General features: G+C 43.3%; 1 protein-coding gene across 1 annotated transcript; it reads right to left on the minus strand.

The window, feature by feature from the left end:
• Nucleotides 1-4,104: 4,104 nt before the first annotated feature.
• On the minus strand, nucleotides 4,105-22,424 carry TMPRSS3 (transmembrane serine protease 3). Its single transcript, XM_074152695.1, has 13 exons — nucleotides 22,407-22,424; nucleotides 21,162-21,306; nucleotides 19,046-19,156; nucleotides 18,039-18,155; nucleotides 16,258-16,381; nucleotides 15,181-15,306; nucleotides 14,411-14,454; nucleotides 13,490-13,655; nucleotides 11,835-12,004; nucleotides 10,101-10,196; nucleotides 8,809-8,951; nucleotides 7,151-7,303; nucleotides 4,105-4,125 (listed from the first exon to the last, which is right to left on the minus strand). The coding sequence occupies exons 1-13, from the start codon at nucleotides 22,422-22,424 to the stop codon at nucleotides 4,105-4,107; spliced, it is 1,434 nt and encodes a 477-aa protein (XP_074008796.1).
• Between the last annotated feature and the right edge of the window lie 1,639 nt (nucleotides 22,425-24,063).

Raw genomic sequence — 24,063 nt, forward strand, 5'->3', positions numbered from 1 at the left:
CCATTTATTTAGTCCTCTGCTAAAGGATTAAAGCAGTTGCCTTGACCTTGTCTTCTAAGGATGCATTTTTCATCCAAGCTTGTTTTCAGCAGGCGGCCGTACCCAGCCCTGGCTATGGGGACACGTAGATGTGTGCTGGCATCCTCAGAGCAGAGGTCTAACGTGGGTGCCCGAGGCGAGGCTGGGCTACTCCCTCAGCTGCCAGTCGTGTGCCTGCATTTACCTTGCATAAACTCACTCCAGCATCAGGAGACAGGGGATCATTAATTTTTTTCCTCGCCCGTTGCACTTGGCACATTCATATTGCTCAAACTGGCACCTACCAAGGTGCTCTTCGGGAAAACAAATCAGTTACGGAGTCAATTTTCTTTAAATCAGAAAAATTGGTCTGACTGTTTTGTGCCATCCGCAAGGCTGCATTTTTACTTCTCCCCTACTAAATCCTGATGCAAACTGTTCAAAATCCTACCTGTCTAACGGGTGTCAATGCTGGGGACGCAACCTGCTGTCCTCTAGTGGGACAGGAGCTCCACCAGCAAGAAAACGTGTGACAAAAGCAGCAAAACAAACTCGGAAACCTCTGCTCATGTAAAATACATAAAACCAGAGATTAAAGGCAATGATCGAGTGTGCTCTTTCAGTTCAGATAAGAAACACTTCCTTGTACCTTCCCTAAAGTTAAACAGCTGAAGTAAGCTCCTTTCTTACTGTGCTTTATGTAATTGCAGCCTCCTGCTGCTCACAAGTGTGATACTGCTTCTCACAGGGCTATTTGTTGAAGAAAAGAAGTTTGAGCTGCACATCTTAAAATGGTACTACACTCGCAGAGATACCGGAGGTAGGTTTGTTACCACAACAGCAAGATTTACAGTGCAGCACTCAGAATATAAGATTTCAACCTGCTTTGTTTGGATGTTGAAGACTCTAAAAAAATTGGATGAGGCAGATCTATTTCTTTTTAAGTTTAACGTGCAGCTCTTGGATTCACATTTACAGACTTATATGAATTTTGCCAGTGAAAGAGCCGCCATGAGCAGAGCTCTGCAGCATCCCCGCCTCTGCGCAGTGATTGCTTCCTGGTGCAGGATGTGTTAGCATGTCAAAAGCATGTCACCTCTCAGAAAACACCTTGGCTTTCTCAGACACCAAACCTATGCATTTGTTTTTATGCTTATCTCTGTATCTTTACAGAAATTGCTTTTTTATTTATACATCTCAGGTGAAATAAAGTAATTTTGGATTGGCCAAAAGAGAGTTTACATGTGTGATGTTTTTTCTGGGAAAACTGCATATTGAATAAAAGTCACATTTGGTTTGTCCAAACTTGTCAGCTTTGTCTCAGTTTGTGGGTTAAATATCATGATGACAGGAACATGCAAAGGAATGACGAATGGCAAAGGATTTTTTTTTTCATATGCTGGACATTTCTTGTGAAGTTATATATTAGATTCATTTTCTGGGAGTCTATTACATGTTGATGCAAATTTGCTCCATAGGCTGTACATACAAGGAGGTTGTATTTCTAAGGGATACTATGGCTGTAACATAATCCTATGTTAAAGCAACCATTTTAACCAGTGATCTGAGTTCACAAGCTAGAAGCTGTTTCATCAGCCTCTTTAATAATGGAGCAGATATACGCTCCTCTAATATAAAGGTCTTAAATACTTCCAGGATGTTTACCTTGAAACTCCTGATCAGGATTAGTTAAACTGGAGCTGCCTTCAGTCCCACCTGGTTTGGCCTCTGTACATGCACATGCTACATAGCTAATTATTACCTTCATTGAATAGAGAAGAAAATCCAAGGTAAAAGAAAGACTTGGTAACCTGTCATATAACCTCTTTGAAAAGTCACTTTACTGTCTACCAGTTCATTCCAGCTGTAATGATCACTACCAGTAGAGACCAGCTCATCAATCCTACCTCTCTGAATAAAACACAATGCTCATCTCTATACAAAACCCTTCCTGCAGCAAATGTCCTAAAACCTCATGTATCTTCACCTGGGCTAACACAAAGAAATATGCTAATGTTGAGATTATATTTATTTTTAAACCTCTGGCATGCATGTTGATGGCGTAAGTTGGAGGAGGAACATCCAGTTAAGATCTAATGTGGCTCTATTATATTCTGCCTACACCTAAGATACCACAGCAAGGGGCATAACAGAAATCAGAAAACGGATTTGCAGCTCAGTGAGCCCAGGCTACATTTACCCATAAGTGACTGTCATTGATCTGGGGTCAATGTGGCTTTTTGTCAGGAAGAGTTCACTAGCTTTCTACATTTTACATTGGATTTCTCCTTAATATAACGACAGACCACAATGGATACTTATTGTACAGTCTTTTTATGGAAATAGAAGAAGTTCAAAATGAATTTTCATGGGTGCTTTCAGAGATATGAAATAACAACTCTGTGAGCTCAGAGAGCAGTGCCCTCCTCTCCAGACTGATAATACTAAAACACAAGTCATGTTGGGGCTGTGAAAATGTTATGATAACAGTGAACATTGAAACTCTTTTGAAAATGTCTTAGTCACACAAGGTTTCAACAAACTTCTGTCATGGTTCTGTCAAGTTGAAATTTCTCATTTAATTCCAGTTTTTGTGCCAGCTTTGCAATAATACTTCCTTCTTCTTTGTAGCAACATGCTGTTTCTGGAAGTGTTGTTTCCATTGCACTGCAGTTTCTTCAGCCAGGGTGAAAGCTATTGATGCAGTGTCCTCTGAGATGAAAGTTTGTTTCCGTACAACAATGTTGGAGGCTGACGGTTCATGCAGGTTTGCTGTTGTCTCTTGATTATGACCTGACATGTTGCAGTGAGAATGTAGTTCCAATTCCACCGGTGCTTTCTTGCAGTAGTGGTGGATGACAGTGGTGATGCAGGTATTGATTTAGAAGCATAGAGATGCCATCCAAAACCACATTTCAAGTAGATCAGCAGCACTTGATCAGATGATAAGATCAATTTTGGCTGATATTGAAAAGCTCTGGCAATATTATCCGTTATTCAGCCTACCTAGTCACTAGCAATCAATTCTAGAATTGATAGTTTTCATCCCAGGATTTTTACAAAGGGCAAGTGGAAAATGACCAGGCATTTTCCAACCTAAGAACACGAGGCTACTAAATTTAAACAGCTTGTAAGACAGGAAACCACAGCAGCACTTCAGATATTTTGTCCCTTGCCTGGCTGGCATGAGTTCATCCGCACCACTGGTGTAACTAATAGGTACAAAGAGTGCGGGATCTATATTGTCCTGTCCACAGAGAAAGGGAGGGAAAACAGGGAAGGCACCTGAGCGCAAGTGCCTTGGTGAACTGTACTACGTGATGTGAGCTTGGGAGCATTCAATGGCTATTGCGCTGCGTGGTGCATTGTAAATAGAGCAATGGGTTTGGCTCTCCAGCCTATTGAAAGGCAGTGAAGAAGACCCTCTTCCCTTTAAGACTGTTCAGTAATCTCAGAATTTTTCAGTAAAGTTACAATCTGTGTGTTGCTCATTTCAGAGGTATTTGCCACAAGAAAAAAACCCTAAGAATTCCATTTTTAGTGACTTTGCTCACAGCCACTCCAATGAGAGTTGAACTTACTTGCCAAGTGCTTGCCAAAATTGCCAACTGCTTGCTTCCTGCTTGCTTTATGGCTTCAAAGAAAGCTGCTGCCACCTGTGCAACAGAGCATGGACCTTATATATAAATAATTTTGGGAAAAAAAATTTTTGTAGTCTGGTTCTTGGAAGGTAAGTACTAAACTAACAGCTAGCAATCTGAAGTTGCTCTAGTCTTTCACTTTTGGTGCTTGCAAAACTTTATTACGATAGCATCGTGGATTATAAATCTTAGCACTTTTTCTACATGTGAAATTTGTAGCTGATAATTATTATCATATACATGCCTGTCATCCAGCTGCCTCCTCCATCCAAAAGAGGCTGAATGTGCAACAGTTTTCATTAAGTGAAGTTACCGGTACCAAAAAGAAATGGTAAAAAGTAGTCTGTGAAGGTACAAAGCAGATGTCCAGAAGAGTGTGGTGGGTCCTTCTGTGAGGCTGGAGTGTGACGTGGGTTTTTAGAAGCCCAGTGCACTGCCACTTTCCTCAGGTCTGCAATTCTTCTCTCTGTGAAGAAAAACCAGTTATGCATCTATTCAAACACTCATGTTGCCACCTATTGAATTCTGAAAAGGAATGGTATTTTTTTTCCCAGCTGTGCTAGAGTCACCAAAGAAACCGTGAGGCTGTTGGAGCCAGTCCTGCCAGCTGAAGTTCTTCAGAAAAACACACCACCTCAACAAAAGAGGTGGGGTCCAATTCCCATCGTGTGCACTGTGAACCTGAGCAAACACCATAACCTTCTCTCACCACTTTATTTCACTAGTTCTCAGCCTTGCATAAGCTGAGACAGGAACATAAGGCTCATGAAGATATATGCTTACGGGGGATGGAAGAATATATCAGTAACAGTGGTAGATACTGCATGCATGGGACACGTGCATACAGAGAGCTAGGTAGGCTTTGAAGGGGGTTGTTTTGTTTCCTCTTAGTTGTTCCATTTTGGTTTCTTTTTTTTTGGTTTCTTTTTTTTTTTTTGCTGGGGTGAGAACCTTTCATGTCTATTCAGATTTAATAATTGAAGCATAATATTTCTCAGATGGTAATGTATATAGGTCACTGGTACTCCCCATAGTGCTCTAAATTCTTTGCTTCCTTCCTAGTGAGAGAACTGTCCAAAAAGGGGACAGCAGAAATTCTGTTCACAGAGTTGGAGAAACATCTTGCTAAATGACATCAACTACTTTTCACCACTTAGTTCTATAAATAAAAAACTTTTCTTTGCAGTCACAGAACAGAGCCTTTAGCAAAATGTTTGCATCCTCCTGAAAATCTGAGAGACAGGAGTGCTTTATTCAGATTTCAAAACTGGAAATGGAAGATCAAAAAACACAAAAGCCTTCTCTTTGATCATGCTTTGCATTAGATGACTGCCCATGATGGGTGAGCTGTTACAAAGCTAATTTCCAGAAAGCAAGCTTTTAAGAGCATGCTGATAGCCAAATTCCTTATCTTGCAATTTTGCATCTCTTAGATCAAAATGAATCTCTTTCCTAACTCCCTTGCTAAGCCTTAGCTACAAGAGTTAATTTTGTTTGAAAAAAGCAAAGAAACTTCTGGAGAGACCAAATGAACCCCAGTCCACTGTGAGCTACAGCAAGTAAGAGCAGATCAGGACCATTATGCCACAACACAGATCTGACAGGTGCAAGCCATTCCCTTGGTCCCATTTTCAAAGGAACACCAGTTCTACTTTCCTTTGGTTTGTTTCAGAGTCCATTTAAAAAGTGTCCATGTTACCTAAACACGAGGAAGAATTTCTTTACTTTGAGGATGGCAGAGCACTGGAACAGGCTGCCCAGGGAGGTGGTGGATTCTCCTTCTCTGGAGACATTCAAAACCTGCCTGGACATGTTCCTGTGCAACCTGCTCTAGGTGGACCTGCTTTGGCAGGGGGGTTGGACTAGATGATCTCCAAAGGTCCCTTCCAACCCCATGTGATTCTGTGATTCTATATTGCAGTTGAAAATCCTTTCTAAGGGGACAAATTGAAGAATGAATGTTTACATCTGAAGGATACCCCTGTGAAAAATTTAACTATATATTAGCATTTAGCTGTACTTTTTCCTCCTTGATCACTTCTTTATAATGGAGATCTGTGCTTTCAATATATATGAACTCTCATATGAAATGTCCGGGCTTCTATATCTGCAAATGAATCACAATGATATATATATTTGGGGGGAAGAAAAAAAAGTAGTATTAGAGGTCTTAAAGATATAGAACTGGAATCCTGTCTTCTTTAGCTTTGTTGAGTGAGAGACAGGCATATGATAGCATAAAGCTTCCTGTGTAATATACATTGTGTAAACAGCACGTGTCATACAGAATACAGATGGGGGCTGAAGTGAAATTGCACACATAACCTTATTTGGGGCATTTCCTTGTCTGTGCATGCTTGATATTGGCACTTTGGTTTGAGGAGGAAGTCTCACGTATTTCATGAATGAGATGGGGACAGGAGTGGTTTCATCAGGTGCCATCACAGTGGCACAAGCAGCTGTTAGGGCTGGGGCTGTATTGCTGGTGCTGCAATAGCATCATTGCTATTCATTCGTTTGTTCAAGCAAACTGGGTGCTGGAATAACAGCACTGACACCACTGTCTGTGAAGACCTGGCTAGAGCAGGGTGGGACGTACACTTTGGTGCTTAGGGTGCTTCATGCTTTGCCATGAAGCTAAAAAAAATTGCAATTAAGAACCTGTGAGCTATGTGTCTAGGCTCCTATCAGGGCAGTCCAGGATGGCTCACTTGCCTTGCACATGCACCATTTAGTGCCACTTGAGGTGTCTTAATGCACTTTGCCTGACCTCCCCTAGTTGGTCCAGAAGGCCTCAGAACTTCTGTAGATCCTCTATCATATCTACCTGAGCTGTTGTAGGGTACCTGAGACATCCCCATGGGAATGGTGGATACAACCCAGGGCTAGCTGCAGGTTCTTGCCCTTCTGCAGGGACACCTGTGAGCCGGGCAGGACTGCCTGGGGTCTCTAAAATGGCTCTAGATGACCCTGCTTAGGCAACACATCCCTGTCTGGGAGTCCACCTGGAGCACAAGGACTCTCCCTGCTTAGCTGACTGAACCCAGCATCTCTCTGGCAGCGCTGGAGGGGTGCTGATGGCAAAGGACCTGGCCTCCAGAGAGTGGCCCACCCTTGGGGCAGGTGAAGGCAGCTGCAGCATCCCCCCACTTCCTTGCCTCTTCTCTCCTCTCCTTCCTCCCTCCATCCCCAATTTCTTTGTCCTTGCTCAGCTTCCACTCCCTAGGCTTTTTTGTAGCAGCCTCACGGCTTCAGGTAAAGTCCCCTAACATCAATTCCCTTGCCCTCCATCTCCTTACTCAGCCCTCTCATACCTCCCTGCTCCCTGATCTGCACCCCCAGCCCCCCTCCCAGTCACTCCCACGCTCCCCTCCCCTCTCTACCCCTACCATGGCCTTACAACACAGCTGTGACAAATATGAGCTAAACCCTGTGTGACACAGGCAGAGCAAAGTGACAACCGGAGGTGGAGAGACAGGGCAAGACCAGACCTCCATCTGTTCGTGTATCCAGTCCAGGAAGGAGGTGGTTCGGCTGTAGACACCCGGCTTGTTCTTTTCTGCACAGCCCACGCCGAAGCTGGTGGTCCCCACCAACTTCCAGATACTCATATCTTCGCATGCTAAAGGGCCCCCACTATCTCCCTGGAGATCAAAGAATTAAAACAAACATCAGTGCCGCAGAAAAGGAGGGGAACACCTATCTGAAGGGGTTAGGAGGAGAAGCACAGTCCAGTAATTAAGCATCTCCTATTTCTGTCCTATACTGGGTCCTGGGAAAAGCATAAGAAGTCGGAGACTTCTTAGAGACATGTATTAGATCATATTTTTCTTTCCCCAGTTGGGAGTACCATACAACAGAAGCAATATTGAAGCTTGCTGTTAAACAACATTTAGGTGCTGGGAAGCATGCCTATCCTGCAGGCGTCACTAATCTGCAGTCTCCATGCCATGGGCTTGGTCTCTCACAGCTGCTTCTCTCAGAAAGCTTCAGGCTATTGAGCTGAGCTGAGCTCAAGGTTGCAACCACAACCTTGTACCCTACCTCCTTCCCTGCCTGCTCCTGCCTGCAGTCTCACACACTGCTTTTCTGGCCCTTCCCAGACACTTTGCTAAGCTGATTCAACTCATCAGACTCACATCTAAGTATTGAAAAGTTTCAATTTATTTTACTGGGGCAATTTCCTGCCCTATGAGCCTCAAAACCAGCACAATATCAGGAAGAAAAAAAGGGGGGGGGGAATTTGGAATGAGCCTCTCCCTTTGGCAAGTAGGGCTCATTTTGTCACGTGGAGCCACATGCTGAGTGGGATGCCTCTGGGCAGCTCTCCCAGGCACAGTGACGTGTTGGCGCTGGGTACCTTGCTGGGGGGGCTGTGCAAGCAGGTGCTTAAATGAAGATCTCTGCACCAAATGCCTTTGTTTTGTCTTGTCCCCTGTGTAATTGGGACTGAGCAAACCTGGAAACAAGTTCCTCCCCAGCCCTTGCCCTTCATCCACGACTAGCTAGGTGAGTCCCCATTAGTGTGTACGGGGATGAGACGTGGCACAAGGTGGGCACTGTCATGACTGACAATGATTTTGAATCATCACTGCCCTGTGATATGAAGAATCCTCTGACCCATCACTGCTGTGAGCCTCTCGCCCCCAGAGTCATTACCAATCCTCTCAGTTATTCAAACACCTCTCCCTTTCTTCCTTTCCCCTGCCTCACTTGACTTTTTCCAAAATCCAAATCCAAAAGCTTCTGCTTCTCCCTTGATATATGGTTTGGCTGCTTTTCACCATGGGGTTTCTACACCTTGCAGTCTCCGGAGCTGCTCACAGTGCAGTGAAGCTCAGTGTTGGTGCAGAGGCCACAGAGGGGGCCAAGAAAGGATGACACCATGCTGTAGCACATGCAAGAAATTAAAAGAAGTCTTAAGTAAACTTGGCTTCTGAAGTAGGTCCACAGAAGAAATATAAGAAGGGAATTGTAGCACGTGAATGAGCACACACGCAGTGATTGATATTCATGGTAAACAGAGTAAATGGCACAAAACGAGATGTTTGCCCAGGAAAAGCCTGGGAGTGCCTTCTGATAACTTATCGCTCATGTTTTTCCATTGCTGCTGTTAATGAGCACAGTTGCAGTTTGGAAACTTCCATACCTGGCAGGTGTCTACCCCTCCCTTTAGGAACCCGGCACAAAGCATTGAAGGAGTTATGATCCCACCATAGACTTCCCTGTGATTGCAAATTGCATTAGATATCAGAGGAACACCTGCGTAATTCATGGTGTCTGATGTATCACCTGTTAAAAAAAAAAAAAAAAAAAAAGAAAGAAAAACCTCCCTATCCTTGAAACTAATCTGTAATTATAAACAGAAAATATTTTAGTATATGAAGAACTGGCAAACAAGAGTGAAAGGAATATGCTTAAAATGACAACATAGAAGTAAGGCAACTAGATGTCTCATCGCTTAGAGAATCCAGTAACGAACAACTCTATAGAGCTGTGGATTATCACAGTATGTCATATAAAGCTGTACATTATATGTTTCTACTTCAAACTAGACAATCAATGACTAATGAACTTAAGAGCTAGTTGGACACTGTCTTCAATACTAGCACTAAAATTTGTTTCAAATTTATCCCCTGCTCTGTTATTCAACAAATCATCTGCAAATATCTCATTTATTTTATAAATATTTATTTTATTTTGTTCAGAGTCTGAATGAATCATTTCTACAAATGGGAGTATTTTCACACTGACTATTGCCAATTTATAACTGACTTTTTGCGTGGTAAATCTTGCTTTCATTTTTTATTTCTACCTTTCACTATTATCTGTAGGTCAGGTAACATACTGTTCTTGTTCTCTGAACAACGGGAACACGTGAAATGAAACAAATGAATAATGATAAAAAACAATGACCTGAGAATTCAAACATTTTCACATGAAAGTGATTCAGTATGTATTATTGACTAACATGATGTGAGTCATGGTAAAAGAAAGTAATTCCTTTTTCTTTGTGACATTATTCACAGATGCAATTTCTACATCATCCAACCTGCCTGAAAATGCATACATGCTTTCTCTGAAAAAAAAATGAATGGTTGATTCTTGCATTCATGTTGTGTTTTCTATGCTTGAAGTTATAAAGGACACAGCCTATTTGACAGGCTAAGTACAACGCTCTGGATGGTGTTCCTGTCTACATGTAATTTTCAACCTTTTCACAGAGTATAACCATCCATTCTTTGTGATAAGGGGTTGTACAGCCCTTTTGCCTCCTATGACCCCATGCAGTCCAGTGTGAGCAAAAAATTTAGGAATATGTCTTCTTTTTCCAGATATTCCAGAAAATTTAATGACGGACAGTGCTCCAACCAAATTCTGTATTTACTGTATGTGAAATGTATTTATGCAGTGTAATCAATAGCAGACAATTTAAAATACCTCCTTCCACAGTTGCTCCCCATCCCGATACCCAGCACATTTTCCCTTCTGGGAACTGTTCACCAAAATTAGGCAGACAAATTGGCTCTATGTGACCTGTTTAAACAAAAAAAAAAAAAAAAAAAAAAAAGAAGACAGAGAGAGAAAGAAGAGCGAATTCTTTTTAAAATTTAGTAACAATTTGTATGCCTCAATAAAACTTGCAGGAAACTTGTTATGACCACTACCCACTCCCCCCATAAATAGCCAAGCATCTCTGCAGGTCTTTTGTCTTATGGCCAAGGTTTGAATCAGTACCTACACCAGACCTAATTAGTTTCAAGTATGAAGCAACAAAAGGAGGTGTTGGCATGTCAATAAATCGAGGGATGAGCAAACAAGAACCAAACCACGTACGCAGCTGCTGGGCAGATCAGAGACCCCACGGCACCCTGCTCAGACAGAGAAACGGCCTTGGCTAACCGCAGCAGGACTGCATGGTGCCTCCCAACAGGTTCTGTCCAGCAGCACATGCAAAGAGCCATGCATGTACATCTCTGCCCTCTTCTGAAAGGGCAACAAGATGTCTGGGGTGCTCTTCACCCCCCACCCACTGGCTCATAGAGTTTCAGCACCTCTCTGTTCAGGGGCACGGAACGCCGTGCAATATAATCAGTGTTTGATGCTTTTGGGGACAAGCTGCAGCCTGTCAAGATGAGCTGGCACTGAGCAAAGGGAGGGAAAATATGAGGTATTACTGGACAATTCCTAGTGGTTCAGCTCTCCACAGCTCAAAGCATCAGGCCTCCAGAGTGGAGCCTCCAAGATCCCTCAGGCTGCCCCCAGCCCCTCCTCAGGACATAGTGGGTATCTGGTTCAGGTGCAGAGCCATTACTGTTCTTGACAGCCTCTCAAAGTTATTCCTGAGCAAAAGAAAACACCACTAGCTGAGAAATAAAACAGAACAAAATCAAGCTTCATTTTCATTCAAAGTGGAAGTTTAAAGTATTTCAAGAGAATTGATTTAGGAACTGACAATCTAGATGCGTCAGAGAGCACCAACTCCCCTTTGCAGAGAGCTCACAGTGATTAGGAAGTATTGGCAGGTGATCATTTAAATTCATACAATATTATTATACATTATTTCACTTCACTAACTGTGTCAGCTGTAGGTAGCATCCTGCTGGGAAAATAAAAGAAGTTTTAATTTAAAAGCATCATTATATTTGAATTGCCTTTCCTTCTCTTTGAAATTTAAGCTTGATTTTCAGCTTTGGACACTGTTGGATCTCCCTATACTCACAGAAAGGATGTGATAAAAATCTCTGTGACCTCCAAGTAAAATGAGGTGGGGCATTTATTTTAGACAGGAAAAATATTTAGAAAGAATAAAGTTAATGTTTGCCTATTATTAAATGCCTTTGGTAAGCCGATACCAGAATGGAGTGGGAACACTTTGCAGAGCCCTGTGACCCCCTGGATATTGAGTACAGAGGAGTTCCTGATACTGAGGCCGGGGTGGGTTTCTGCCGGTATAGACCGAACAGGGATTGCTGCCTTGCCATGAGAGCAGCAGGCTAGCTACATCTATGCTGCACATCTCTCATCACTTTTAGAGGCAGTGGGGATCCACTGGACTCTCCTGGGCCAGGTGTAGGGCACCAACAGAAATTTCCCTGTCTGTACTAGGAAAGACCCTTCTTGCTTTTTGCTAGAAACGTAGAAAGTCAAGTGAAAGCTAACAGAAAGAATTACCATTGAGAGTAAGCGGTGCTGACAGTTTCATCAATGCTATATCATTTCCCATTGTCTTGGGTTTATAATTTCGATGATATATAATTTTTTCCACTGAATATGGGTGAACCTGGGTGTCTTGCTGAGTCACAAAACCAACCTGCACACTCCATGAGCTTGGCAAGTACAGGCTGAAACAAAGAGGTAGGAGAGAATGAAAAATCTTCAAGAAAACTCTCAGCTTTTCTAATTGTCTCCTGAGCTTACGAACAACCTAAAACCCCACAGGCAAATAGCTGCAGTCTGCTGCACCTGCTTGCCTATCTATTAATATTGGCTATGTTTTGCATCTAATTTCAAAAAAATACAGAAAGGATGACTAATCTTAGCAACACACTGGGTCACTCGCTTATTATCTGTGCAGCTTTCTACAAACATATGAGAACTTTGCACTGGTCTACCTTGAAAAAACTGTCTGTCCTCCTACATGACCTCACAGCAGTCAATGCTGCTGCCTGGCAAGCCTGTGCTCAGCCACTGGGCTACTCAGGCGTTTTCAAGGGAGAGGCTTTCCTTCTGGAAGGTGCTTCTGCCTCCAGTACATGAGCAGCCACATCTTTCAGCCTCCAGCACGTGAGCAACTCCTCTTCTCTTGGCTTCACCCCACCAGGCTAGTGGTGGGTTAGCAGCGGTGCTGGGAAAAGGCTCCAGGGATGTGAGTTGTGTTAACAGCTCGCATCCCCATCAGCCTTTGAACACACCACAACCAGACGGGTTGTGCAGAACTAAAGTCCTAAAACGCTTAATTCCTAACTATTTTTATGGCAACACTGGGCTCTAAATAGGATCTAGGAGGGGGATTTGTCTGTCCAGTGTCTTCTTTCCACTGGGTATAAAAGCATCCCACAGGACTTGTTCAGAAGCAGGCATCCATGCTGTGGGCACCTAAAAGTGGTCAGATAAATCCCATTTTAGCTGTATAAATGTCTCTGTGAGAGAGTAAGAAGAGCTCTCCTGCACTATTGGCAACAAAACAGACTGCAAAACCAGACAACTCATTATAAATGAGAGAAGGCTATGTTTATAGTTACACAAAGAAGGGGAGTTTAAATAACTGTTTAGCATCTATTTACAATCCAAAGGCTACTTGAAACAGCGTAAAAAGGAGCACTGAGTATGTTGTAAAGGGCACTAAGCACAGTACAACTCACTGCCACTGATTCATCCTGTCAACTTGAAAAGGTTGGTGTGATTTATTTTGGAGCTCCAAAGTACCAGAGCAGCTGAGTTCAGATTCCTCCTGAGCTGCTAACCCACATGCAGTGTACATAAATTGCAGATCAGGATACCTAAAATCTAGCACTTAAATGTTGTTTTAAGCTGATTTCCCAGGAAGAGAGGACTGCCCAGGATATCTGAAATCTGGGGCCACTGATTTGGACCACTTCGTGGAGAGACTTTTTTTCAATAAAGACTTACACCGGTGCGAGAAGAGAGAGAGATGGTTTAAATGTTACGGAGCAAGCCAGTGAAATAAGGTTAATCCAATATCTCCCGCAGTTTATTTTTAAGAGATTGCATTAAGAGGTGTATTAGCCCTACCCTGCAGTAACCCTCCCCACACACCTGAATCTGCTGCAAGTGGCATCAGTGAGCGAGACAACGTAGGGACTTACTCGTAGACACAGTGGGCAGCTGTGATGATCCAGCGCGGGGTGATGACAGACCCTCCACACAGGTGGTGCCCATGGAACTGCAGGCTGACCTGCCAGGGCCACTGCCGGGGGGAGGATGCATTGCCCCCGACGATCCGTGGCCCATAGCTGGCCCGGGTCCCGCACACTACCGGAAAGCAAAGATTAAGGTCCCTGGGGGAAACGCAGTCATGTATTTGGTCACCTTCATCCCCTCTGCTCCCAGTCTTCCTGAAGCCAGGTGGTCTCTGCAGAAGGACTGTCCCCATCCCCATGGCCCACATCTCCGGCTGTGGCTGCCACCAGAGGTTTTTCCTCCTCCCTCTCATCCCGGCAGCCGGTATGGGGGCTGTGGGGCTCACATCTCCTCCCCTGAAGTCATAGTGCTCAGCTGAGATGTAAAACCCGCTGCTCTGCCCTCCTAAAATGTACAGGGTCCCAGGGGCTCACACAGGTAGGCTGAAGGATCTCCTCTCCTCTGGTGATTATTTTTCTGTTGCTTTTTGACTTTTCATATCCTGATGTGAAAACTAACTGACATGGAGTAGTGTGGGATGAAAGTTCAAATGTCAAGATAGAATTTCCCTTTCCCCACCGAGATGGCAAAGAGTTGGAATTATAGTATCAGTCCACAGACTCAACTCACAGTCCTTAAATGTCTGCTTCCTCCTGTGATTCTCACCAAAATGCTCCTGCTACCTGATGTTCCCAATCTGCCCTCCCAGCCTACTCTCTCCTCCTGAAATTCTTTTATATTTTATCTAAGAAATACAATCTTTCTTTGGGGTGATAAATTGATGGTATGGTATGCCCTCGAGTACACACAATTCTTCTCAACTCTTGCCCCGCAGCAGCAGACGAAGGACAATTTCTGATTTTATTTTCACTTTTCCTGATTCTTACCCAAACATTTTAAGATGATCACATTGCCAGAAGTGCATTCCTCTCTAAGATAAAAAGACAGTGCAGTATTAGTTCCAATTTAGGAATATTGTGGGGTTTTTTTTCAAAAGCAACTCATATATCGAGACACAAAGTCACGTACTCATCCTGTCTACTTAAGGCATTTAGTGGAAATATCTAAGTTAGGAGCATTTAGCTGAAATACTTAAGTTAATAGCTTAAACAGCATCGGGAGCCTGCAGACCATATGCTACCCCTCTAAAGAGTGATTCGCTCTTCCGGGAGGGGAGGCTCATCAGCAATTTTCAACATGTGATCTATGGTCTCCTTGGATCCATAGCTTGCTTCTCAGTGAAAGGTAACTAAGAAAAACAAGCAATTGTTAGGAGGAAGAAATGGACCATAAAGGGCTCATAAGCCCCACTGGGAAATATCTAGGGATCTGTAAACTGAAATAAACTGCTCAACAACAGGAAAAGATAAGTGCCTAATGTCTATCCATTTGCAAAATAAAAAAGGGATCATGGGACAAATTGGCTTTTCAAATAGCTCATTTTAAAGCCTTTGTAGATTTTAATGGGCCTTGGATCAGGCTCTTCATTCCTATTCCAGCAAGACTGCTACTGAACCTTGGTCTATGATGCATAACAACACCAACCACTTATGAAGCACTACATGCCTGAAAAAAATAGGCAACAATCTCAAGATATTAGTAATTCTCCTTCTATTGATTGCTCTCTTTCTGTCAGGATTAACAAACTGAGGCATACCTGAGGTTTGTTGCATTGTGCAGGGATGTCGCTTGATCCCCTGATAACCAGTGGCTGAGGGATACGAAATGTCTTTGAAACTGTTTTTCGACTGCAGCCACAGGCAGGTAACCTGAACTCACGTAACTGCAAATAAACCATAAACACAGCTTCCTCAGACAGCATTTCAGTAATCCGTTTAAATAATTCAGTGGTTCTTCTAATGAAACCCCAATGTAACAACCACAATAATCAGATTCTGACACTTGATAAAGTAATCCTATCCTCCCCAAAAAACACTTCTTATAACATGTGCATATTTTTACCATAATTGTGTGGAAGTCACACATTTCCTGAAGCACTAACAAGCTCATTGTCTCCTTTTTCTAAAGTTACGTTTAGCAGCAAGGAGGATGAACAATTTTTTCCTGTCTTTTGTGTTGAACAATTAAGACTTATTTTATCCTAAAGGAAACAAGAATTTATTCAAAGAATCTTTATACTGCTAACTATAATATGCAGAAATCAGAATTAATCTATCGTAAGAAATAACAGAGCATCACTGCAAGTCACAGCTTCAAACTCTTTCTCAAGTGTTTGAAAGTTTGTGAAAGCATTGGTGCTTTTCCAGGAATGAGATCAATCCAGTAAGAACCACCTCACCAAGTTCTTCTCTAATTGTGAGGTGGACCTTAATTCCTAACAGTTGTAATGGCCTGAATTGCATATGCAGTTTTCCTACCGAGGAGGTAAAAGAAATGGAAAATACTCGTATGGTTTTAGTGTGTTTCTGACAGGCTGTAAGCTACTAGACACACAAGTAGGATTCAGGCACCTGCATCCCATAAGGAAGATTTAACCAAACCATTGTATTTAACCATCATCCAGGATTTAGAGCAGTAATAAATGGTATTTGCAGTGCACAAGTATTCAGGACTGTTTCCCGCATCACCCCAAACCTCCTCAACCATGTCATTCGATAGTTAAGTCCTTTTTTCTTTTAAAGCACAGATGAATACAAGGTTTCATTAGAATGATTTAAATCTTCACAGTTTGTTCAAAATGCCAAATAAAGTTTCTTCCATCTTGTGTTCATACCTTGAGAAACCCAGGTGTTTGCAGGTAGTATTTCCATACTCTGCTTTCCAGTCATCAGAGCAGACTGTTCGCCAGGATCCAGAAGTGAACACTTGCAGCACTGCTTTCTTGCCACTCAACCTGACTTTGAGAGTCAGAGGAGAAAAAGCCTGAGTGATGTGTGAAGAAGAACCACTGGGTACACAACATGTACACAACTGTGTCTATGCACCACTGTGGCACTCACTTTTCTTGGCTCCCTGAGCTTTTATGTAGAATTTTTCTATGTTTTTTCTTCCCCCCTTAAGGAAGGGAACCAAGGTACGCTGAACTAGAATAGCCAGGAGAAAAAAGCCTATCCTCATGGGAATGGATATGGGATGGTGCTCTAGTGCAGATGGAGAAGGCTGCCTTGCCCTCCAGTGAGCCTCAGCAAGTCTTGCTGATTGCAGTGAGTTGGAGATGAAGATGGTTGGCACTGAGGAAATCTATGATCAAGATAAGTGATGAAAGGTGGTTGGAACTTCCCGCGCTGAGGTGGATGCACTTCCTCCCAGCCACCCCTGGTCTCCCATGGAGTTTCCTGCCCTCTTTTCTCTGCTGACATGGGGCTGGCACGCCTAGGCTGGTGGGTGGGTAAGGGCTGGGGAGAGGAGAGATGCCAGGTTGGGAGCTCGGCTCCCAGGGACTCCCTCCCGATGCCAGCCTGGCTCTGCTCAGCTCAGCCCTTCCCCACAGGCAGCTCTTCATGCCAGCCTGGCTGCAGGGCTGAGCCACCCCGGGGGAGCTAACAGCGCTGCAAGCTGTGCTGAGCTGCCTCTGGCTGAGAGACCAACGGGTAAGTCCTGCAGGAGGCCCAGATACAGAGCCATCACCCACGGTCCCTTCATACTGCATGTCGCCACGTCCTCCTGACCCCTGCACTCTGCACCATGGCCGCTGCCAGGGCACAGAGCCCTGGCTGAACAGAAGGCACCTGGAACTGGGAGAGGGCACATCTACGTGGTCTTCCCAGGGAGAAGGGAGGCCACACACACGGTCACTGCCAGACGGGGGTTTCCCTGGGGAAACACGCCAAAGGTTGAAAGCATTGCACAGGGTTAGCTGGGGTCAAAAGCTCACGGTTCTTTTCACTCTCATTTCACAGGGGGAAAGCTGTGCTGCCTCCTTACCCAGGAGTCAGAATTACAAGCCCACTGATCTAAAAATCAGTTCCTCTCTTTACTAATACTAGAGCCCTTTCCCTCCAGAGGCAGAAAGTACCACAGTCACCTTCCATAGCAGAGGGCAGGGAGGGATGATTTCAAATGGCCCGGTGATGCCTGACACCACTACAGAGAGAGACTCAGATAAGGGGGCATACATTTCACACCTGAAGCAACAAATTCCACAGTACACAATGCACAAACGCCAGAGCTGATCTTCAAAACTGGCACAGTGCAACTGTGTGCCAGCGAATACAGAGAGTTCTGTATGTATATACCATAACACCATGATGGCATACCCTGCAGGCAGAGGAAATGCTACCAGTGAAAAAGATCAAGACTTTTAATGGAGAAACATGCCCAATATGGCAGTAAAAGTACTCAGCAAACATTAGATTTATCTTAGGAGCCATTTGATTTATCACACATTGTAAATCAATACCTCAGAGAGATTGTTGCTCTGAAGTCGTGATTTAGATAATCCATCAGTCTCTATCTTTCTTGTCTCACCCAAACTCTCTACAACATGCATTTCTTGATAATGTGCCAGATGCCACAGGAGGAGGTAGGAGGGATTTATAATCAAATTTAAATTACCACATCCGTACTCATCCTCCCCTTCTTTACAGTTGAAGACACCATTGCACCTGGCTGATTTCTGGATACACTTAAAGGATGATCGGCAGCGAAACTTCCCAATGCAGTTGTATTGAACTAACAAGAATGAAAGAAAACACGGTGATGAAAACACACTTGGATATTAATTTAACACTTCTGACTTCCATTATCTGGCTGGATTTCTGTCTTGCTAAGAAAAAGACAACTCCTGTACTCTAGGAACTTTTGAAACACAACCTGGAAGTTGCTACATGGTGCTGCTAAACTCATCCATTAGTAACGACTTGTAGGATGCGTCGGCCTTGCTCCCTGCACTGGCTCCTTCCCAGCTCCCTCAACCCAGTTTATGTTTCACTCCACAGTGAGTTTCTGCCTGGTTCTTCAGCCCCTCAGCAGCAAGGCAAGGAGATGCTCACGAAATACAGCCAGTGCACTCTCTTCCTGAGGGGATGCCTCAGCCTCCTGCAAGTTTATCTATCTCTGTTGCAGGTGTGAAGGCACTGCTCTAGCACCAATATATTTGGCACCCAGACCTGGGCAGATCACACTTTCCAGTTGCAACTAAACTCATTCTGCATTTTCTCCTCCTTTGTAAAGATTGGTCGTGATAGGGGAAAGTTCTTTGAAAACAGACTTAGAGAAGTGAATTACAGGACAAAAATATGGTGTGTGCTACTTGAAGTCTCCCCCAGCTTCTAAACTCTTAGCTCACCATCCGAGAGGAATCAGGAAAGTTTGATCTGAGAAAGATTTCTTGGTGCTGCAGGTTCCCACTGTTGTAAATATTACACCAATCTTCTCATGAGTGCCAAATCTATTTTATCCTTACATGTAAATAAAATTTAAAGCTATCGCATCAACAAGATTTTTTACTTCAGCAAACAAGCCACAGTAGCAGTTTAATTCCATTCTAAGTAAAAGGCTCATGAAAAATTAAGCATTTGAATGGTTAAGCGAGAACTTAATGAATAACTAATTGTACTCACCACCCAGGCCAATGGCAACTGCTAGGATTACTGCAAGGAATAAACCACAGATATATGGAAAGTATTTTAGGGAGACAAAAGCATGGCACATCGAAGGTGGTTCGATATCTCCTAAAAACAAAACAGAAAGAACAGCTTCTGTGAAGTTAAATCAGCTTGAGTTTGCAATGAAAAAGGTTTATCTATCTTTAAACTAGATGGCAGTAGTAACCCCTGCATACACTTCGTGAGATGACTGGGCTCGAGGGATTCTGTTTCCCCAGCTCAGAGGCTCAGAAGGCTCCAAGCATTTTGGGGATGGCCAGTGCTCTCAGATACTCCTCCAGCATTTGCCTCTCGAGGGGTCTGAATTGTGCCCCTACAGAGCGCCTGTCCTGTCCTCAATGCAATTGATAATATGTGCTCTAAATTTTTATTTTCATGGGCTACATCACACTGAGAGGTTTGGAAGTATATAAGCACCTCTTCTGAAAAGGTGAGACCCCAAAGAAAAATTAAATTCAAATCTGTTTTGTCTGTGTAATCAAATGTGTGTGCAGGGTACAGGCATACTCCCTGAAGACTTCAGAAGGCTGAAGAGGACTAATATATTATTTCAGTAGAAGTAGCAAAGAACGCTCTAGTTTGAGTTTCCTCCTTACAACCGTGCCTGACTGTGTTGCCTCCTGACTCTTGTTGATACCAAGCCCATGGTCCCAGTGCTCCCTCCAGCTGTAGCCCCAGCTGGATGCTGCTCTGAGCACTGTGTCTGGAACAACAGACACAGAAATCCTGGGATGAAGCTGGAGGCCACATAGCTCCGCCTCGTGCACTGGAGAGCTAAATCCCATGCGTGATGCATTCCTATACAGTTGGGGTAACAGAGACATGGAAACAAGTAAGAGGAGCCTAAAGTTTTGAACAGGAGCAGGGATATTGGAATGAAGACAGGACTAGCTAGCAAATAGATGTTCAAGGCAAGAAGGAGGAAAGTTACTGGTCCTTTTGGACTTGGAAGCAAGGTTAACTGAAAATGATAGAAAGCTAAATTTGCAAAACACCCAAGACCCTTGAAGTAGAAGATAGCTTGAAAAATGTGGGAAAAAGGGATCTAGCCAAAGTTTTGCTATAAAGACAAGGACTGAACTGAGCAATGGCTCAAGGCTGAGTTTTGAGTTATCAAAGAAAAAAAAAAAGCATCTAAAGTTAAAATATGCATCAGTAGTAACTGTTGAATACATTTTATGAGCTGGACCTTGTCCTTCTCACCAACAACCTCCATAGCTGACCTCAATCTGGAAGAAAACAATAGATTCCACTGAAAATAATGAATGGTTCACTTGTGTGAAATGTATTCTGGTATACTAAGAGCAAACTATGGGAAAATAGCATACACAGCTCGGTCATGGGTACACACAGGAACTGGCAGAACCTTGTCTTAAATTTTAATTCATGCAGCTCTTCACACCCTCAGTCTTCAAGCTTTGAATTTGAGATTGGCAGGAAGTTACAATCAGCCAAGGATGAGGAGTATCTCCCAGTGCTTATAGACTCATAAGCAAACCCCAGCCTGCACAGATCCTTTCAGCAGCAGCTGAGTAAATGGTTTTGGCAATGGAGTTGGTGTCTGGTATGCTAAAAATCTTACACAGCTCTAGTAGCTAATGGACTAGAAAATTAAATTACTCTAGGTTCATCCTTGCTGCTCAGCTTGTCTCTGTTGAAGTTAATGTGTACTTTTGCCATGAAACTTATGGGAAGTAGCAGACATGCATGCAATTCCTCTAAGGCTGCTGTATTGTATATGCAGTTTTTTAATGGACCAGTTTCCAGGTTGATAAAATTTCAAATAAGCCATTCAAAAATGTGTCTGAAAAGCGTGGGCAAATATATGCTATGTGGCTGAAGTATGTGAATAATCTGGCTGTGAAAAATGCTTTCATACACAAATTGATACAAGATGTCATCACCTGTTAATACGGTGGCAAACCTCATGGCCGGGGGAGTGAGGTTGTGTTTCTTCTTTCTCTAAGAGATTGCTTTCTCTGACTGAGTGGGCAAGCATAGTTTTGCAAGGTTAAAGACCTACATTAGCCATTTAGGTTACAAAGGTCAAAAAGCTGTGCAGTATCCCTACCAGATCCATCTGCACTGGGGTCCACTTTTGCTTGTGGTATAAAGAAAAATCTTTTGAAGGAAAACTGAACTTCTGACACTGGTGGTTCATCTTCTGTAATAGAGATGATTTCAAGACTTCCAGTAGTGGGATTTGTCTCTTGTACCTGGCCCAACAAAGGGGAAAAAAAAGAACATAATGATTAAACAAATTGTTTCTATAAAAAAAGCAACCTGACATCCTTCTCATGACATGAAGAGACATGTAGTTTTGCTTAATACTTCAGGTTTTCTTCCATTTTTTTAAAACTCAATACAGGTACTCTGTGAATCCACAGGGACACTTTCAAGAATGCTGTGTTTACCCAAAAGAGACCACCTTGTAAAATGTTGTCTACTTCACATTTGTGAGATGAGCTCTTATAATTAATTAGCCAGCAAACTACTGAAGTTAAATTTTGTTCAAGTTTGTCTAAGCACCATAGCTACTTTAATGACTCACACTAGACGTGTGAATTCATCCCTGCTCTTTAATTGCAACTGGAAACAAGAGAAAGACATAAAGTAAGAAAGACATAAAGAGAAAGACATAAAAAGTATATGACACCTGCACAGCACCTGACAGGATCCTCGTGCACAGGCCCACTGAATTTTAATCCAGAAAACCTTTGATCAGTTTCTATACAATGAGAAACAAGGAAAATGGGATACACTAGAATTCAGGGTAAAGAATTTTGAAATGCTAATTTCTGAGTCCGGTTCTACACGCTGTCACTGTCAAAAGGAATCAGATTTTTGAACTCACACTGGTGTGAAATAGGTCCAGGTTTGTTAAAGACAGTGGAGCTGGTAAGCTGTAAAAGCAGCGTAGGTGTTTGCAGAGTCAGACCCAGAAAATGCTTACAATGACACATTTTTGGCAAAGAATATGTGTTTTGTCTGCGAAGTTCTACCTTTAAGTCACCTGGAATATATTTTCACCTTTCAGCAAACAACTGCAATAAGGTTCCTATCCTTTCATTTGATAAAATTTCATATACATTTCAATGGACATAAATTAAATTTTATATAGAATCTGCTAGCTTTAAGGCAGAGAAAAGGACAGCTTGCTGTGCCTTATTTTTAAATATTAAACAAAAAGGCTTCTAACTGGTGAGTAAGTTGTCCATCGGAAACAAAACAGCATTGTGAATTATACTACACAAAAGCTAAGCACTGATGCGTCGGTTATTTAGAGGATACCACACGCTCCCAAAGCTTCACTCACCTCTTCCTGAGAAGTCATAGTTAAAAGCAAAACTGTTTTCTTTCTTCATTATCGAAAGAAACCAAAAGGAAATTCTGAGGTTGCTCTGGAAATGTTTCCACTGAGCCGCCCGCGGCTGCCCATTCAGTCATCTGTTGCGTACAGCATTATGGCAGCAGCCTGTGTAATTCAAGCTGGTGAGGGGTATCGGGTAGCCCCGGATGGCATGGCTACAGAAAGGGGAAGATGAAAATTCAGCAGGCTTTTTTTTAATTAGCCTAAGAGAGTCTGGTAATATTGTAGTATTTGCAAACCTTTCTGTAACCCCTCGGCAAAGGAGCACCACGAAGGCCCAGGCTCCCGCTTGCTCATCTTTTACCAGAACTCGTGCAGGGGAGAAGAGGAGTCTGCCTCTCGCTGTAGGCGGCAGAAGGTTGAAGCCCCAGGTGCTTTGTGTCTCTTCGGCTCACAGAGGCTCGCCTTGGTCTTCCTTCGCTTGGTTTACCCTTTGGTGTGTGCTTGCAGGGAAGAGCACACTTAAAGAGGGTTTTTGAAAAAAGACTCATGCTTCAGTTATGGATAACTCTTCTAGTTAAATATTGCACAGTATTTTGGAAGTACTTTGCAAGCAGTATCACGTATTTCTGAAGTACCAACTCATTTGTACTCTGAGATTTAGAAAATGAGAATGTCTGCTCCTCTTCATAAAATGCTCTAGAGTAGCAATAATTTGGTTTGGCTTTTATTACTAAGAAGAAACATGACAGTGGGGAGGGTGGAGGGAAGAAGGAGGAGACATGAAGCAAAAAGCCATGGCAGTGTAAGTGGAACAAGGCTCCTGAGAGGACAGGGGAGAAAAAATTTTGTCCATGACAAAATCTATCTCCCTGGAATGTGGCTGCAATGAGGGAAGCTGTTTAGTCCCATTGCTGTGCACAGTGGAAACTGGCACTTCCAAAGGACAGGATGCCTTGCCACATTCCTGTTAACTGTTCACATCTAGGCCATGGCATCAAGAGTCCTTCCTCATCTCTTATGCCATGTTTTCAGCAACCTTCCTTGGAAATGGGAAATGAAGGACATTAAAAGAAAAAAAAAAAAAAAGAGAAAGTAAATGAGGATGTATAAAGAAATCTGCACTTCTTGAGTTGCTCACAGTGCTCTGATGCTCTCCCCACCAGGCTGCAGCAATAGATGATGGGAGAGGCAGCCAAAACAGGCTAGATGATCAAAGGGTAACTTCAGCCAAGGGGGAGAAAGTGAGGGCTCATCTCAGGACACCAGCAGCTCAGGTGACCCTTTCAGTTGATGGAGTGACACATCCTGTCCTCCCCAGGGAGCTTTGTTACCTTCAATGAGGACAGCCCAGGCCAGGGAAAGCTGATTCCAACCATTTCACCTGCTCTGGCCATGCTGGAAACCCTGGGGACCAGCCAGCGCAGCTCTGTAAAGGCTCCTGTGATGGGACTGACACCACCAGGATAGACAGGCTTCTGTCTGCTGCCACCATGAGCTGCTCCAAACCCATCCTCAGGGCATGATGTCTAGATGGGACATTGAGTTTGACCTTGCACAGCTGGCTGACTCATTGCCTCTGGCTGAGAAGACCAAAGCAGGAGCCGTGTACAATAGGGACTGGAGGACACAAAAATTGAGCCCAAAAGGAAAGAATTCAGCC

Source organism: Numenius arquata, chromosome 1 (genome assembly GCF_964106895.1).
Source record: "Numenius arquata chromosome 1, bNumArq3.hap1.1, whole genome shotgun sequence".
Lineage (NCBI taxonomy): Eukaryota > Metazoa > Chordata > Aves > Charadriiformes > Scolopacidae > Numenius > Numenius arquata.